The following is a 16521-nucleotide window of genomic DNA, read 5'->3' as shown; positions in this document are numbered from 1 at the left end:
GACCTCATTGGTTCATGTCTGAAGCAGTCCTGTATTGTTGAAAGAGTTAACCTAACATGATGCATCACAGTACACAAAATAGCCTACCCATGGGGTTTTATTTTACCCACACTGTACATACAGGTCACACAGATGCATGTATGTCCAATATATTCAACTGACTCCAACATACAGTATATTAATTCATATTATTTGCATATGTTAAACATATAGTTTAAATTGAACAGGTCCTTTGTTTGGTTGATCACAGACAGTTTACCACATTTTACTGACCCAATTGCCTAGATATATATTACTGTATTTACTGTATGCTACAAACATCAGGTCAGACATTTAATAAAATACATCATCTGCATCATAAGAGGACTCACTCTTGCCATGAGCATAATCTGCACACACAAAAAAATCTGCACAGTGTAATGACCCTAATAAATAGCATCCGCAGACTCCGAGGGCATATTTGACATCATGACAAAATGGAGATAGGGAAGGAAGGTACACTTGGAGGCATACGCAATCTCACACAATTGAGTGGTTTCCAGCAAACAGCATAAATAGCAGCCTGGTCTCATAGGTTAGATTTAACATAGTAAATATAAATTCGGAACCATTCAATTAGTATGATATGTTACATTTAGGATGGTTACATAAGACAGAAGGTGACATTTAAGGCAAAAACGAAAAGAGGGTGGTTGGTCGGGGTGGAAGGGTGAGCGTTTAACGCAAATGTCTAGCAACCCAAAGGCTGTGTGTTTGAATCTCGTCACGGACAACTTTAGCATTTTAACTAATTAGCAGCTTTGCAACAACTTACCATGTTAGCTAACCCTTCCCCTAACCCTTTAACCTAACCTTAACCACAACTTTAACTCTTAACCCTAGCTAACGTTAGCCAGCTAACTAACGTTAATGTTAGCCACCTAGCTAACATTAGCAGCAACAAATTGGAATTCGTAACATAACCTACATTTTGCAAATTCGTAACATATTGTACATTTAGCAATTTTGTTAAATATCATACGAAATGGTTGAAGGACATCCACAAATAAATACATGCCAACTTTTTACTTTTTAGATTTGCATGTATTGTTAGATATTACTGCACTGTTGGAGCTAGGAAAATAAGCATTTCGCTACACCCACAACAACATCTGCTAAAAATGTGTAGCCAACCAATTTGATTTGATTTGATTTCCTGTACGAAATCGCAACATATCATAATAAATGGAGTTCTCGGATTTATGTACGGAGTAATACGAAATGCTCTGAGACCAGGTTGGAAATAGAGATGAATACTAATGCTTGGTGTGTATTCCTCCACTGTCAAATAAAGGTTAACATGTTAGCCATGTGCTAACTACTGTATTCACTAATGGGCATTGTTGTGAAGCGCACTGACCTCTCTGGGAGGTCATCTTCTGCACTTTTATGATACTTTTATGTTTTTTTTTTACACAGATCCCAAGTGGTTTCTGACTCCTTTCACTTTCACCCCAAAGAGTGAAGTATGTTTTTTTGTTCTGGTGCAAACCTTGTGCTTCACCAAAATGGATGTGGTTACAGCTTTGGTGGTGGATGAGATTAATTTGCCCCACACAAGGTAAAAACCTTTCAGATCTGATCAAGATGAATGTAGAAGTGCATCAATCCAGCCATCCGAAGCGAGTTGAACCATGGCAACATTTTGGGGCTCTTTTTCAGTCCAACGGGTAGTCTTTTCAACTCGAATAGCCTGTGAATAGACCCCCTAAGCCTAAAGAGCACCACATGGGGCCTGTTTCTTAGAGTTCAAATGAGGTGGCCTCTATCTTAGTTAGCTAATGGAGTGTGGATTATCCCCGTTAGGGTAATGAGAGGATTGGGTTGACTGGCTCAGGACAGGTGCTAGCTGGAACGGAGTGGCTTTCTGTGTTATCTCTACCTGACTTTGAGAGCTGCCAGAAGGTCCTTTGAGAGGGACAGTTTGGGCTGAACTGGGATAGGGCCATTCAGATCAGCCTACTGGGTTGGAGTGCCTGCTGAACCACGTAAGACTGCTGCTTCAGAGAGGAGGGAGGAGGGCTTCAGTCAGAGTCAAACGTTTGGACACACCTACTCATTCAAGGGTTTTTCTTTATTTTTTACTATTTTCTACACGGTAGAATAAAAGTGAAGACATCAAAACTGTGAAATAACACATATGTAATCATGTAGTAACCCAAAAAGTGGTCAACAAATTCTTCAAAGTAGCCACCCTTTGCCTTGGTGACTGCTTTGCACACTCTTGGCATTCTCTCAACCAGCTTCACCTGGTGGAATGCTTTTCAAACAGTCTTGAAGGAGTTCCCACATATGCTGAGCACTTGTTGGCTGCTTTACCTTCACTCTGCAGTCCAACTCATCCCAAACCATCTCAACTGGGTTGAGGTTGGGTGATTGTGGAGGCCAGGTCATCTGATGCAACACTCCATCACTCTCCTTCTTGGTCAAATAACTCTTACACAGCCTGGAGGTGTGTTGGGTCATTGTCCTGTTGAAAAACCAATGATAGTCCCGCTAAGCGCAAATCAGATGGGATGGCGTATCGCTGCAGAATGCTGTGGTAGCCATGCTGGTTAAGTGTGCCTTGAATCCTAAATAAATCACAGATAGTGTCACCATCACACCTCCTCCTTCATGCTTCACGGTGGGAACCACACATGTGGAGATCATCCGTTCACCTACTCTGTGTCTCACAAAGACAGTTGGAACCAAAAATCTCAAATTTGGACTCAGACCAAAGGACATATTTCCACCGATCAAATGTCCATTGCTCGTGTTTCTTGGCCCAAGCAAGTCTCTTCTTATTATTGGTGTCCTTTAGTAGTGGTTTCTTTGCAGCAATTCGACCACGAAGACCTGATTCACGCAGTCTCCTCTACACAATTGATGTTGAGATGTGTCTGTTACTTGAACTCTGTGAAGCATTTATTTGGGCTGCAATTTCTGAGGCTGATAACTCTAATGAACTGTATCCTCTCCAGCAGAGGTAACTCTGGGTCTTCCTTTCCTGTGGCGGTCCTCGTGAGAGCTAGTCTCATCATAGCTCTTGATGGTTTTTGCGACTGCACTTGAAGAAACTTTCAAAGTTCTTGAGATGTTCCGCATTGACTGACCTTCATGTCTTAAAGTAATGATGGACTGTCGTTTCTCTTTGCTTATTTGAGCTGTTCTTACCATAATATGGACTTGGTCTTTAACCAAATAGTGCTATCTTCTGTATACCCCCCCCCCCCCCCCCCCCCTACCTTGTCACAACACAACTGATTGCTTTAAATGCATAAAGAAAGAAATTCCACAAGTGAACTTTTAACAAGGCACACCTGTTAAGTGAAATGCATTCCAGGTGACTACCTCATTAAGCTGGTTGGAGGAATGCCAAGAGTGTGCAAAGCTGTCATCAATGCAAAGGGTGGCCATTTAGAAGAATCTCAAATCTCAAATATTTATTTGTTTAATACTTTTTCGGTTACCACATGATTCCATGTGTTATGTCATGTAGAAAATAGTACAAATAAAGAAAATCCCTGGAATGAGTATGACTTTTCCATCGCCTGACCCTCTCACTTTTGGACTGTGGTTTCAATGACTCAGCTGGAGACAGAATGATGCAGCGGTTCAAATAAAGGAAGCCGAGTCAGACAGCCGTGGTACTGTAGGATCATCATCTGCTCGGCATTGAGATGTTCAACTATTCCATGGCATAATCGAGAAGTGCAGTTTAGGTGCCACTTAGCTTGTTAAGTGCACAATACCTCCATGATCTTACCCTCCTCAGAAACATCAATGCCAGCCAATGGGATAATAGAGCCCGCTCAGTACACAATCCATTTTGGATCCAACCACAGCTCAAAGTCAAATAATATAACAACCAACATTGGTGATTTCCGATGAGCCCAATCCTTTTCGCGTCACCTTACATTCCCACTGATAACATATTGTATCCCAGTATAGTCCCGAAAGAACCCAGTAGTTGCCCAGACAGCTGTGAGACGGGGAAGTTGTCAAGGTCAAAGGCCACCAGAGCTGTTCTGAAGAGGGCTACTCCCCTGAGGGGCATTCTAGAAGTGGAATACCTGCTGCTGGCCCTGGATCTTGGGGAAGTCCTCTCTCTGCTTCCTGGTCTTGGGCCTCTCCAGGCTGCCTTGCTGGAGGTTCTTCAGTCTAGCCGCTACAGTTGACTGGGGTCCCTTGGATCCCCCTGGTGAGTTGCTTGCATTCTACGGAAGGACAATGAGCATGAGGAAGGTTATGGTCATATCTGAGATGACATTTTGGCTAGAGCCCTGAGCAGTGCACAATATAGGACATAGGATTCCATTCTGGGTGTAGACAGTCTCACTGGTGCTGATCCGTTTTGGCCAGTTTTGTGTTTTGAAAGCTGGTCCAAATCCAGCAGATCAATTCTGTTAACCTGAAAGCGGCACCTCTGTTTTTGACAGCTTCCCTCCTAGTGCGATGTGTCTTGTTTTGATCTGGGAGCGATAAAACGAGACCTTTTACAGAGATAAATGTATCATTCGAGCAGTAAGAGAGTTCTGACATTTGCCTTAGTCTGTCAGCAAACCTTGAATTGAAATATGTTATTCCACCTTAACACACTCCATGCAGTCTACATGTAATTCCAATATGCATGCCAGAAGTGTAGGACTGTCAGTCCTCGTACTAGTTAGTTTGTTAGAGAATTAGAGCACAGCTTAGTTAGAATACTGAATGCAGATCAGAATGTAGAATGCAGTCAGGGGAACTAGCAGGGGGGGGGGGGGGATAGTCGTTAGCAAAGTGAGACAGGGGAGTTAGATTGAATGGAATTAGTCAGTATATGTTTGGTAGTCGAATCCGTCAAAGATAAGCACTATGTCGTGTTTTCAGCCCAGAGAACTTCTGCATCAGGCAGAATTAGAGGTGACGGAAGGATCAACAGGCAGGTTAGTGGCCCTCTAAGAAACAAGTGCAGTGGAACAGCAGTGACTGAAGCAAGGGGAAGAGGACAGGAGACAGTAGGGCCGCAGGCACTGCAAAAAAAAGTGGGCATTTTGGGGGTGGGGGGGGGCTTAAGGTTTACCTTTCTTCCCAGGAAGCCTGAGGCGCAAGGAAGAGTACGGGCTGCAGGGGTAGGCCTCGGTAGCGTGCTGGGCAGTGAGTGGGGAGGGGACACTTTGACAGTGGTTCGCTGAAATATCTGTCAAGTGGTGTTTGGCGGATGGTGAGTGGTGTCGTGTGGGGAAAGGGTCGCAGAGACAACGTTATCACATTGCTAAGGCACACCGAACATCGACTGCAACGGACAAAATACACACCGCATGTCACATTCTTATACATTTTGTATGCAGCTACTCGAGGTATACAATTTAGCACCAGTGTAACACGCTGTAAATTACATCAGGGAACAAAAAGGACGCCTACCTCTAGTTCAGCAATGATCCTCTCTTCGTCGTCCTCATCTTTAATCGCTGAGGCGGCGATGACGGGGGGAGTGGAGGTGGGGCGGGGGGTGTCAGACGGTGTCCTTCTCAGCTTGACCAGAGTCTTCGGAGCCTCTCCGTCTTCTGGCTCCAGCTTCTTACAAAAGCAAAACAGGGTTGGCAACATGTCTACAGTGTGTGACAGGTCTTTAGAACATCCATGCATCCAAATAGCCTATCTCAAAGTATCTTCAAAAACATTCATGTATACTTTTGTGCTTTGCAGTTATTTCTTGCTCAGCCATCTCTCTCTTACTGTACCTTCTTGGTGGTGACGATCACTTCTCCAGTGCTGTTGGTGGTGAGCCCATGGGCTGATGGGAAGCTGCGGCGAGGAGGGGGTGGAGGCGGAGACTTAGAGGGTTTCTCAGTGCGATACCTGGTAACAGTCAGCTCTGCTAAACACACAATAATATATATTTATTGGGCAGCTCAGTCATAACTAAAACACAAATAATATAATGTGCATGTCGTATTCAGTCTCACCAGATCCGCAACGTGAGCCCCCCTCCAGCTTCTGGGCAGTGATCTGCACCATGTTGGGCTGGTGCTCAGTACTGGTAGTGGTGTTTGTGCTAGTGGTGGTGGAGGTGGTGGTGGAGGTGGTGGTGGAGGTAGTGATGGGGGTGGTAAACTGAGGTTTGGGGTGGGGTTTGGGGGGCACAGCAGGCTTGTTGATCTGCCTAGCAGCAAAGTCTAGGTCTGGGATGGCCTTCATCAGCTCAGCCTGGGTCTCCTCCAGCAGACGGTTGATGTCCTGGGCACTAAACTGGGTCAGACTAGCTCGCTTCTCCTCCCAGTCCCGCTCCGCAGCCTATACAAACACATATAGAGTGGGGCAAAAAAGTATTTAGTCAGCCACCAATTGTGCAAGTTCTCCCACTTAAAAAGATGAGAGAGGTCTGTAATTTTCATCATAGGTACACTTCAACTATGACAGACAAAATGAGAAAAAAATGAAGATTTTTAATGAATTTATTTGCAAATTATGGTGGAAAATAAGTATTTGGTCAATAACAAAAGTTTATCTCAATACTTTGTTATATACCCTTTGTTGGCAATGACAGAGGTCAAACATTTTCTGTAAGTCTTCACAAGATTTTCACACACTGTTGCTGGTATTTTGGCCCATTCCTCTATGCAGATCTCCTCTAGAGCAGTGATGTTTTGGGGCTGTTGCTGGGCAACACGGACTTTCAACTCCCTCCAAAGATTTTTTATGGGGTTGAGATCTGGACACTGGCTAGGCCACTCCAGGACCTTGAAATGCTTCTTACGAAGCCACTCCTTCGTTGCCCGGGCGGTGTGTTTGGGATCATTGTCATACTGAAAGACCCAGCCACGTTTCATCTACAATGCCCTTGCTGATGGAAGGAGGTTTTCACTCAAAATCTCACGATACATGGCCCCATTCATTCTTTCCTCTACACGGATCAGTCGTCCTGGTCCCTTTGCAGAAAAACAGCTCCAAAGCATGATATTTCCACCCCCATGCTTCACAGTAGGTATGGTGTTCTTTGGATGCAACTCAGCATTCTTTGTCCTCCAAACACGATGAGTTGAGTTTTTACCAAAAAGTTATATTTTGGTTTCATCTGACCATATGACATTCTCCCAATCTTCTTCTTGATCATCCAAATGCTCTCTAGCAAACTTCAGACGGGTCTGGACATGTACTGGCTTAAGCAGGGGGACACGTCTGGCACTGCAGGATTTGAGTCCCTGCAGGCGTAGTGTGTTACTGATGGTAGGCTTTGTTACTTTGGTCCCAGCTCTCTGCAGGTCATTCACTAGGTCCCCCCGTGTGGTTCTGGCATTTTTGCTCATCGTTCTTGTGATCATTTTGACCCCACGGGGTGAGATCTTGCGTGGAGCCCCAGATCGAGGGAGATTATCAATGGTCTTGTATGTCTTCCATTTCCTAATAATTGCTCCCACAGTTGATTTCTTCAAACCAAGCTGCTTACCTATTGCAGATTCAGTCTTCCCAGCCTGGTGCAGGTCTCAGTCTTCCCAGCCTGGTGCAGGTCTACAATTTTGTTTCTGGTGTCCTTTGATAGCTCTTTGGTCTTGGCCATAGTGGAGTTTGGAGTGTGACTGTTTGAGGTTGTGGACAGGTATCTTTTATACTGATAACAAGTTCAAACAGGTGCCATTAATACAGGTAACGAGTGGAGGACAGAGGAGCCTCTTAAAGAAGAAGTTACAGGTCTGTGAGAGCCAGAAATCTTACTTGTTTGTAGGTGACCAAATACTTATTTTCCACCATAATTTGCAAGTAAATTCATTAAAAATCCTACAATGTGATTTTCTGGATTTTTTTTTCTTCTCATTTTGTCTGTCATAGTTGAAGTGTACCTATGATGAAAATTACAGGCCTCTCTCATCTTTTTAAGTGGGAGAACTTGCACAATTGGTGGCTGACTAAATACTTTTTTGCCCCACTGTATTTGTCAACCCAAATACTGTATATTGGAAATATATTGCAGAAATGTACACGGATATACTGTACATGATAGGGAAAATTTGTCAAATCAGAACATCTATACATTTCCAGGGAAATTGTCACACTGGTAAATGTACCGATTGATTCCCCAGTAAAAATGTACATTTAGCATTGTGAGGGGGATTGTATAGAATGTAAAAATCCAGGAGCGGTTTTCCGTACCAGTCTGACCTCCGCAGACACTGATTTGCCAGCACCGCGGCGGCTCGGCAGCTCGTCCAGGACCCGGCTTCTGTAGCTGGCCGTAGGGTGGGGGTCCTGCTCAGTTACCGAAGCATCTGGGTCACTGCCTGATACGGGCATCCAGTTGGCAAGGCTGGCACTGCCACCCAGGTCATTGAGGCTGAGCGGTGGACTGGTCAGTATGTCGAGGTCCAAACTCTTTCCTGTGTGCTCCGTTCGCTTGACTGACTGGCTGGAGATGTCATTCTGGCCTTGCCACAGGCCCTCTGTCACTTTTCTGTACATACAGGTGGCATACAATACACTAACAACACACAGCAGTATCAGGGCCCTATTGCATCTATTCTGGTGACCAGGTTTCCGGGATCAGTCAAAAAAAAAAAAATTTTTTAATCTGCTCCAAAAAGATTTTTATATGAACATGCTTTCTCGTTGTTTTGAAAGAGTATAATGTTTTACTTATCTTGAAAAACAAGTCACCAGCTGAATGGGTCCCTCGTAACAACCGGTTATAACAATTGAACAACAACGTAACAACAAGGTGTATATGGCGTATATTGGGTTGTGTTGTGTTAAATCATACCTGCGTAGGGTGGTCAGTGTGTCGGTCATGGTGTTACAGCGTTTCAGCAGTGCGTCCAGTCTGTGTGGCTCCTCCTTCAGGAACTTCACAGCCTCCACTTCCACCCTCAACACCACGCGCATCTTACTCTGCAGACTGGGGAACTGGTCTGGAGGGAGGGAGGGGAGGGAGGGAGGGAGAAATAAGCGTAATTAAATCAACGAGAGAGGGAAGGAGCGAGGGAAGGAGAGAGGGAAGGAGGATATATCCAAGCTTGTTTGTAAAACAGTCATGCAGCGTCTTTGTGTCTCCTGTCATGCTCTCTGCCGGGACTCGCTGTACTCTCTGTCCCCTGTGGTTCAGCTACCACGTGGGGGAAATGATTTCGGGGTCATTTAGGGTGCACAACAAAAATCAGTTGTCAAGCATCTCGTTCTAACTGTTTGGTTTTTAGCCATGATGCTACATGTGAACATCTGCATGTGCGAGCACATCTTTCTTAATCAGACACTCCTATTATGGACGTTCACCTGCCTAATCCCTGACACCATTGACACGATGTGACAGATTGCAATTATCTAGAAAGGTAATTACACGAGGGGTCAATTTTATTCCATCCAAACGTAGCAGGCTTTCACACAGCTAATTGCCTCAATGTTGCATCTTCCTGTATCGTTATCCCACATATACTACAGTACATATACTACAGTACATATACTACAGTACCCATATACTACAGTACATATACTACAGTACCAGACAAAAGTTTTGACACACCTACTCATTCAAGGGTTTTTCTTTATTATTGTAGAATAATAGTGAAGACATCAAACCTATGAAATAACACATGGGAATCATGTAGTAACCAAAAAAGTGCTAAACAAATCAAAACATAATTCATATTTGAGGTTCTTCAAAGTAGCCACCCTTTGCCTTGATGACAGCTTTGCACAATCTTGGCATTCTATCAACCAGCTTCGTGAGGAATGCTTTTCCAACCGTCTTGAAGGAGTTCCCACATATGCTGAGTATGCACTTGTTGTCTGCTTTTCCTTCACTCTGCATTCCAACTCCTCCTGAACCATCTCAATTGGGTTGAGGTCGGGTGATTGTGGAGGCCAGGTCATCTGATGCAGCACTCCATCACTATCCTTTTTGGTCAAATAGCCCTTACACAGCCTGGACGTGTGTTGGGTCATTGTCCTGTTGAAAAACCAATGATAGTCCCGCTAAGTGCAAACCAGATGGGATGGCGTATCGCTGCAGAATGCTGTGATAGCCATGCTGGTTAAGTGTGCCTTGAATTCTAAATAAATCACAGATAGTGTCACCATCACACCTCCTCCTTCATGCTTCACGGTGGGAACCACACGTGGCGATCATCCGTTCACCTACTCTGCGTCTCATAAAGACACGGCGGTTGGAACCAAAAATCTCAAATTTGGACTATTTCCACCGATCAAATGTCCATTGTTCGTGTTTCTTGGCCCAAGCAAGTCTCTTCTTATTGGTGTCCTTTTGTAGTGGTTTCTTTGCAGCAATTTAACCATGAAGGCCTGATTCATGCATTCTCCTCTGAACAGTTCATGTTGAGATGTGTCTGTTACTTGAACTCTGCGAAGCATTTATTTGGGCTGCAATTTCTGAGGCTAGTAACTCTAATTAACTCTGGGTCTACCTTTTTTGTGGCGGTCCTCGTGAGAGCTAGTCTCATCATAGCTCTTGATGGTTTTTGCGACTGCACTTGAAGAAACTTTCAAAGTTCTTGACATGTTCCAGATTGACTGACCTTCATGTGCTGAAGTAATGATGGACTGTCGTTTCTCTTTGCTTATTTGAGCTGTCCTTGCCATAATATGGACTTGGTCTTTAACCAAATAGTGCTATCTTCTGTATACCCCCCCCCCCCTACCTTGTCACAACACAACTGATTGCTTTAAATGCATAAAGAAAGAAATTTCACAAATTAACTTTTAAGAAGCCACTCCTTTTAATTGAAATGCATTCCAGGTGACTACCTCATAAACCTGGTTGAGAGAATGCCAAGAGTGTGCAAAGCTGTCATCAATGCAAAGGGTGGCCACTTTGAAGAATCTCAAATACAAAATATGTTTTTATTTGTTTAACACTTTTGTGGTTACTACATGATTCCATATGTTTTATTTCATAGTTTTGATGTCTTCACTATTATTCTACAGTGTAGAAAATAGTACAAATTAAGAAAAACCCTGGAATGAGAATGTGTCCAAACTGGTACTGTATATGAATATATAGCATTGGAATGAGTATGTATCAAATTTTTTGACTGGTACTGTATGCTTACGCTTGAGCTCTGTGAGGGTCTCTCCCAAAGACCTTAGCTCCATACTCTTCTGCTCCACTTCCTGCTCAGTCACCAGGCCGTGGTTGACTGACGAGTTCCTCTGCAGTTCCTCTACTGACTTCTCCAGATCACTGTGGGCACCAAAAAAATGACATCAGTATAGCAAGGCCAACAAGTATGCAGGCACTGCACAGTTCCAGCTCAAACACACCTTCATCTTTTTTTTGATCTGAGCAGTTTGCACTCTTTCTTCATTCACACTGACCCTATCTTGAGTTAGAGACCCTGAATTAAAGGCTAAACTCACTGCAGTTGCTGGATGAGCAGCTCTTCCTGGTTGAGGTACTTGAGTCTCTCCTCCTCCACTAGGAGGCGCTGCCTCTGCAAAGGGTCCTCCTGGGTCCGCATGGCTTCCAGCATCATAAGGCTCAGCTCCGACTCGGTCTGCCTCAGCAGGGACTGTACTGAGTCCTGGTTCTCCAACTGGGAGGGGAGACGTCGACAGACCCAAATACATGTCGTTGGGACATACACGCACTTAGACAATACATCAAACAAGCCTAAGTCAAAACAAGCACAAAGTCCAGTCTGCACACACAAAGCTCTGACGAAGGCCTTGAGGCCGATACGTAAAGAGCAGTGATACGAGCAAGAGAAGTGATTGATACATAAACACATGTAAAAACAAACATTGCCTTGAGAAATGTGTGTGTGTGTGTGTGTGTGTGTGTGTGTGTGTGTGTGTGTGTGTGTGTGTGTGTGTGTGTGTGTGTGTGTGTGTGTGTGTGTGTGTGTGTGTGTGTGTGTGTGTACACGGCCACACTGTTCTCTGGTGCTCACCTGGATGTTGCGCAGCTGGGACAGTTGTTTGCGCAGCTCGCTGGTGTTCTGCTGCAGGCCATGCAGGTGGATCTGCATCTGCAGCCGCGACACCGTCAGTGGCTGGGAGGACCCTATTAGTGGTGGCGGCATCAGGGCCAATGGAGCCGACGGTGTCAGGGCTGGCCAATCAGAAAGTGGGATTAGGGTCTCATGACGGTGCATTCTACTGTCACTGTTGCCAATTATATCATCCATCATAAAGTGGGGAGGGACTACAGGATTATTCACAGGTGTAATGGTGATTGACAGAATGGGGAAAGTTTTTAGGACACACAGAGCCATATCCGAAGCTGTATTTCTTTACATACACTTAAATTCCAGGGGCAACAACAGAGCATCGACAACAAGCCCGAGCGAGCAAGTCTTTGATGCTTGGGGTTGAAAATGACACAATGGTCCATTGAAATGACAATGAACAAATAGCTTTGCTATATGGCAATTTCTCATGCACATTTTCTCATGCATAACAAAATAAAGGGACTGGTTTGGTAAGACTAAGTCACTCACAAACTTAGAGTTCAGCCGAACTAAAAAAAATCACTTTGTTGCTTGACACGGAAAATAATTGAATTGCTTTGAAAATAGTCCATTAGCATTGATAACTTTCCGGGCAGAGAAACGTAAAATGGGTTTTTGTAATTTAGGTGAAGTATTCTTTCAGAGCACGTTACAATTTGAACGGAGGAGCAGACGTGCTTGCAGTGTACTGTTCAACTGACTTCCTGGAAGATTTCTAACCTCTACTGGGAGACAGAGAAATTGGAGCTTGGCACAACTCCTTGTAGAAGAACACCTTGTTTTAGGGGGAGGGCATGTGACAGTTACTGTGTATTTCTAGGTTCATTGTCTAACTAATAGCTGACCTTCTAACACCTGTCTGGAATGGGCGTAGATAGAGAGGTGAATGGCCTATTTTCATCTGACAGCACAAAATCCCCTTTCACACAGACGACTTCCTGCAATTAACCATTGTTTTTGTAGGTCTGTGTGAATGGTAATCAGGAGTAGAAATACATCTTGATCTACCCAAAGAACCAAATATGCACACAAAGTAACCTAACCATACCATTACCGATGATAACAAGACAAGCGAAATAACATTCCAGCATGAACAGTAGGGATTGGGAAACATTATTCTGAGCCCAGTCCTGAATCCAGACACTGAACGCAGACAAAAAGAACAAGAGAATCAAAAACAGAATCCTCACAAAAACTCAAAAGTGCATCAAACGAGAGATACCAACTATAAGGGAAGCAGTCTGTCATTGAGACACACAGGGGAAAGAGGATGACGACTTCGGACAAGATGATACCTTTCTTGTTTTTTAACCGTCCAGCTAAAATAAGGCACAAGAAGCATGGCACCCATTACTAGCATAAGCAAACACACACTTGATGGTTCTTCGTGCACATTGGTCACACGTGAGCAATACACATACGGTAAGCAGCTCAGCAACAGAACATTTACAATTCTACGCAATGGATCATGTTATTTATATTGCAATGCTCTGCAACCCTAACCCTTACTCTTTATACTGCAATGCTCTGCAACCCTAACCCTTACTCTTTATATTGCAATGCTCTGCAACCCCAACCCTTACTCTTTATGTTGCAATGCTCTGCAACCCCAACCCTTACTCTTTATACTGCAATGCTCTGCAACCCTAACCCTTACTCTTTATATTGCAATGCTCTGCAACCCTAACTCTTACTCTTTATACTGCAATGCTCTGCAACCCTAACCCTTACTATTTATATTGCAATGCTCTGGAACCCCAACCCTTACTCTTTATATTGCAATGCTCTGCAACCCCAACCCTTACTCTTTATGTTGCAATGCTCTGCAACCCTAACCCTTACTCTTTATACTGCAATGCTCTGCAACCCTAACCCTTACTCTTTATATTGCAATGCTCTGCAACCCTAACCCTTACTCTTTATATTGCAATGCTCTGCAACCCTAACTCTTACTCTTTATACTGCAATGCTCTGCAACCCCAACCCTTACTCTTTATGTTGCAATGCTCTGCAACCCTAACTCTTACTCTTTATACTGCAATGCTCTGTAACCCTAACCCTTACTCTTTATACTGCAATGCTCTGTAACCCTAACCCTTACTCTTTATACTGCAATGCTCTGTAACCCTAACTCTTACTCTTTATACTGCAATGCTCTGTAACCCTAACTCTTACTCTTTATACTGCAATGCTCTGCAACCCTAACCCTTACTCTTTATACTGCAATGCTCTGCAACCCTAACCTTTACTCTTTATACTGCAATGCTCTGCAACCCTAACTCTTACTCTTTATACTGCAATGCTCTGAAACCCTAACCCTTACTCTTTATATTGCCAAGTTAATGGGACACAGTGAAAAGTCAATGTATATTTGTTTTCAGGTATCCCTGATTGATACTTACTGTCTGTCTCAGAGCAGTCATTGGCCGTCTCAATCTTGTCCCTGGGAAAGACAAAATAACTTCAGGTCCCCACTCCGTGTGTACTGTATGTACTGAGTGTGTGTGTTTGTGTGTGTGTGTGTGTGTGTGTGTGTGTGTGTGTGTGTGTGTGTGTGTGTGTGTGTGTGTGTGCGTGCGTGCGTGCGTGTGTGTGTGTGTGTGTGTGTGTGTGAGCTCGCAATGGACGTCAGTGTGATGCTAACAGTATATCTTCCTCCACTGTCTGTGTCCCCATACCGGGCTTTAAACATTGATCCTCTGCTTCGCAACGCACGACAGTCCTCCTTGCCAACGTACCAACCGTTTGAGCGGTTGAAAACGATCTAATTTGATTCCTCCATCGGGGACATTCCATCTAGCTGTGGAGTGAGCTTACGGGAACGTTCTTAACTGCGTTACACTCACCCCTTCTAAACTCGCTAGGCAGCAAGCGAGACCCGGCCTGTTGAGCTGAGCCCAACTGCCAATCCAGGTCACGGCACCCGTGAAACAGACGTCAGTGTGCTGCTAACAGTTTAGCTTCCTCCACTGTCCCCCACCGTTACATGTGTGCCTGTGTGTGTTCATGTGTGCATGCTTGCGTGTGTGTCTCACGGGCTCTCGGCCTCTGGTCCCCTGGTCAGAACAGTCTGCAGTAGACCAGTCAGACTGGCTATCTGTTTCTCCATGGCCTCCATGCGCCCCCTTTGCGATGACAAACATAGGGTATGAGTCAGTTTAGATACACACAAAATACCCATCACAGACACATAAAACGTACATGCACACACCACACACACCAGACACACACACACTGGCACTCTTACCTGGTCTCTGTCTCATTGCCTGGTAGAGGTGAACTGAAACCTGCTGCTGAACTGAAACCACCGCTCTCCCCTCCAGGTCCAGCCATTAAGCACAGTTGATCAGACCCCAACCCTGACCCCTGACCCCTAGCTTTGGGACTCTCCCCGAACACGGAGGAGGATACTGAGTCCCTCCGCAGGGTCTGCCTCGCAGGTGAGCCCCGGCCGGGCATGGTGCCTGAATACGAGTCCTTCATGTCGGGGATTTTCTGCGGAGATGAAGGGGGTGGCACCCGGAAGCCCATGGCCAACATGGACGCGGCGTAGGCTGCATCATTATACAGTGGGCCTCCAGGCCTGTAGAGGACACCGCTGTCCATCAGCTCTCCTTGCAGAGCCGCCGCCGAGTAGGAAGTGAGGGAGCGCACGGAGCCGGGTCCCAGCCCTCCTCCGGCCCCTCCGCCTCCTCCGCGCCGGTAGAGAGAGCCGTAGGCGTCCCCTCTCGGGGGTAGAGATGAGTGGGGGCCCGCCAGGCTGAGGCGGCCTCCTTCCTGCCCCAGGGAATAGGGGTCGGCATAGATCCCCCCTGCATCGCCCCGCAGGAGCACTATGCTCCTGGAGCCAGTGCCGTGGACCTCCTCATCGGGCTTAACATCCCTACGCTCCAGTATGGCACTGGGGGAGAAACCTGCCTGGGCGTGGTGCTGTAGCTGGGGCTGGTGGTGGAGCTGCTGGGGGTGATGCTGGTGGTGGGCCGCACTCTGGCCACCTGGCGAGGAGTGGTGGGGGTGGGGGAGGGAGTGGGTTTGGGGATGATGCTGGGGGTGAGGTTGCCCAGCGTAAGAGGATGGGCGGCCCCCACTGTAGAGGAGACGGATGCGGGACGGCGAGCCGGAGGGGGCAGAGGCGGAGGAGGCAGGGGCGTTGCTGAGGCGACGGTTGGGCGGGGAATCCTGCTGGGGCGTGTACACCATATCCCTCTGTCACCAGAGGAAGAAAGGAATGATAGAAATAAACAGCAACATTCACGACAGAATAGAGTGTAAAATAAGAGGTTAGAGCAGAAGCAGAACAGAGTGATGTAGAATAGAATAGAACAGGTTAAGGTACAAGAGAATGGAGTACAATAGAGCAGATACTACACAATATTACAGGTGATTTAAAGATTGCACATCAAAGACCGGCCTCCTGGGCTTTTCATGCATGGCATTGTCTAGGGTTTATCGAGAATGACGTGACAAACGAAAAACATCCAGTCAGCGGCTGTCCTGTGGGCGAAAACGGCTCATTGAGGGCTCGAAGGAGAACGGCAAGAATCGTGCAAGCTAGCAGGCGGGC

General features: G+C 45.6%; 1 protein-coding gene across 2 annotated transcripts in view; it reads right to left on the bottom strand.

Moving 5' to 3' along the window:
- Window positions 1–16521, bottom strand: part of LOC110498756 (SRC kinase signaling inhibitor 1) — a 48751-nt gene that overhangs the window by 4200 nt on the left and 28030 nt on the right. The window contains exons 6-19 of one of the 2 annotated variants that reach the window (XM_036955900.1): window positions 15205–16163; window positions 14993–15082; window positions 14360–14400; window positions 13253–13276; window positions 11898–12058; window positions 11365–11540; window positions 11058–11188; window positions 8756–8903; window positions 8152–8449; window positions 5970–6297; window positions 5745–5881; window positions 5425–5580; window positions 5084–5200; window positions 4095–4238 (exon numbers count right to left, since the gene is read on the bottom strand). In XM_036955900.1, the coding sequence (XP_036811795.1) occupies window positions 4095–4238; window positions 5084–5200; window positions 5425–5580; window positions 5745–5881; window positions 5970–6297; window positions 8152–8449; window positions 8756–8903; window positions 11058–11188; window positions 11365–11540; window positions 11898–12058; window positions 13253–13276; window positions 14360–14400; window positions 14993–15082; window positions 15205–16163 (2910 nt within the window). Of the gene's footprint in view, window positions 1–4094; window positions 4239–5083; window positions 5201–5424; window positions 5581–5744; window positions 5882–5969; window positions 6298–8151; window positions 8477–8755; window positions 8904–11057; window positions 11189–11364; window positions 11541–11897; window positions 12059–13252; window positions 13277–14359; window positions 14401–14992; window positions 15083–15204; window positions 16164–16521 lie in introns of both variants that reach the window. The other variant, XM_036955899.1, reaches the window with a different exon arrangement.

This window comes from Oncorhynchus mykiss, chromosome 20 (assembly GCF_013265735.2).
Source record: "Oncorhynchus mykiss isolate Arlee chromosome 20, USDA_OmykA_1.1, whole genome shotgun sequence".
In the NCBI taxonomy this organism is placed as follows: Eukaryota; Metazoa; Chordata; class Actinopteri; order Salmoniformes; family Salmonidae; genus Oncorhynchus; species Oncorhynchus mykiss.
Note: the sequence above shows the minus strand (reverse complement) of the source record. Positions and strands in the feature narration are given on the sequence as shown.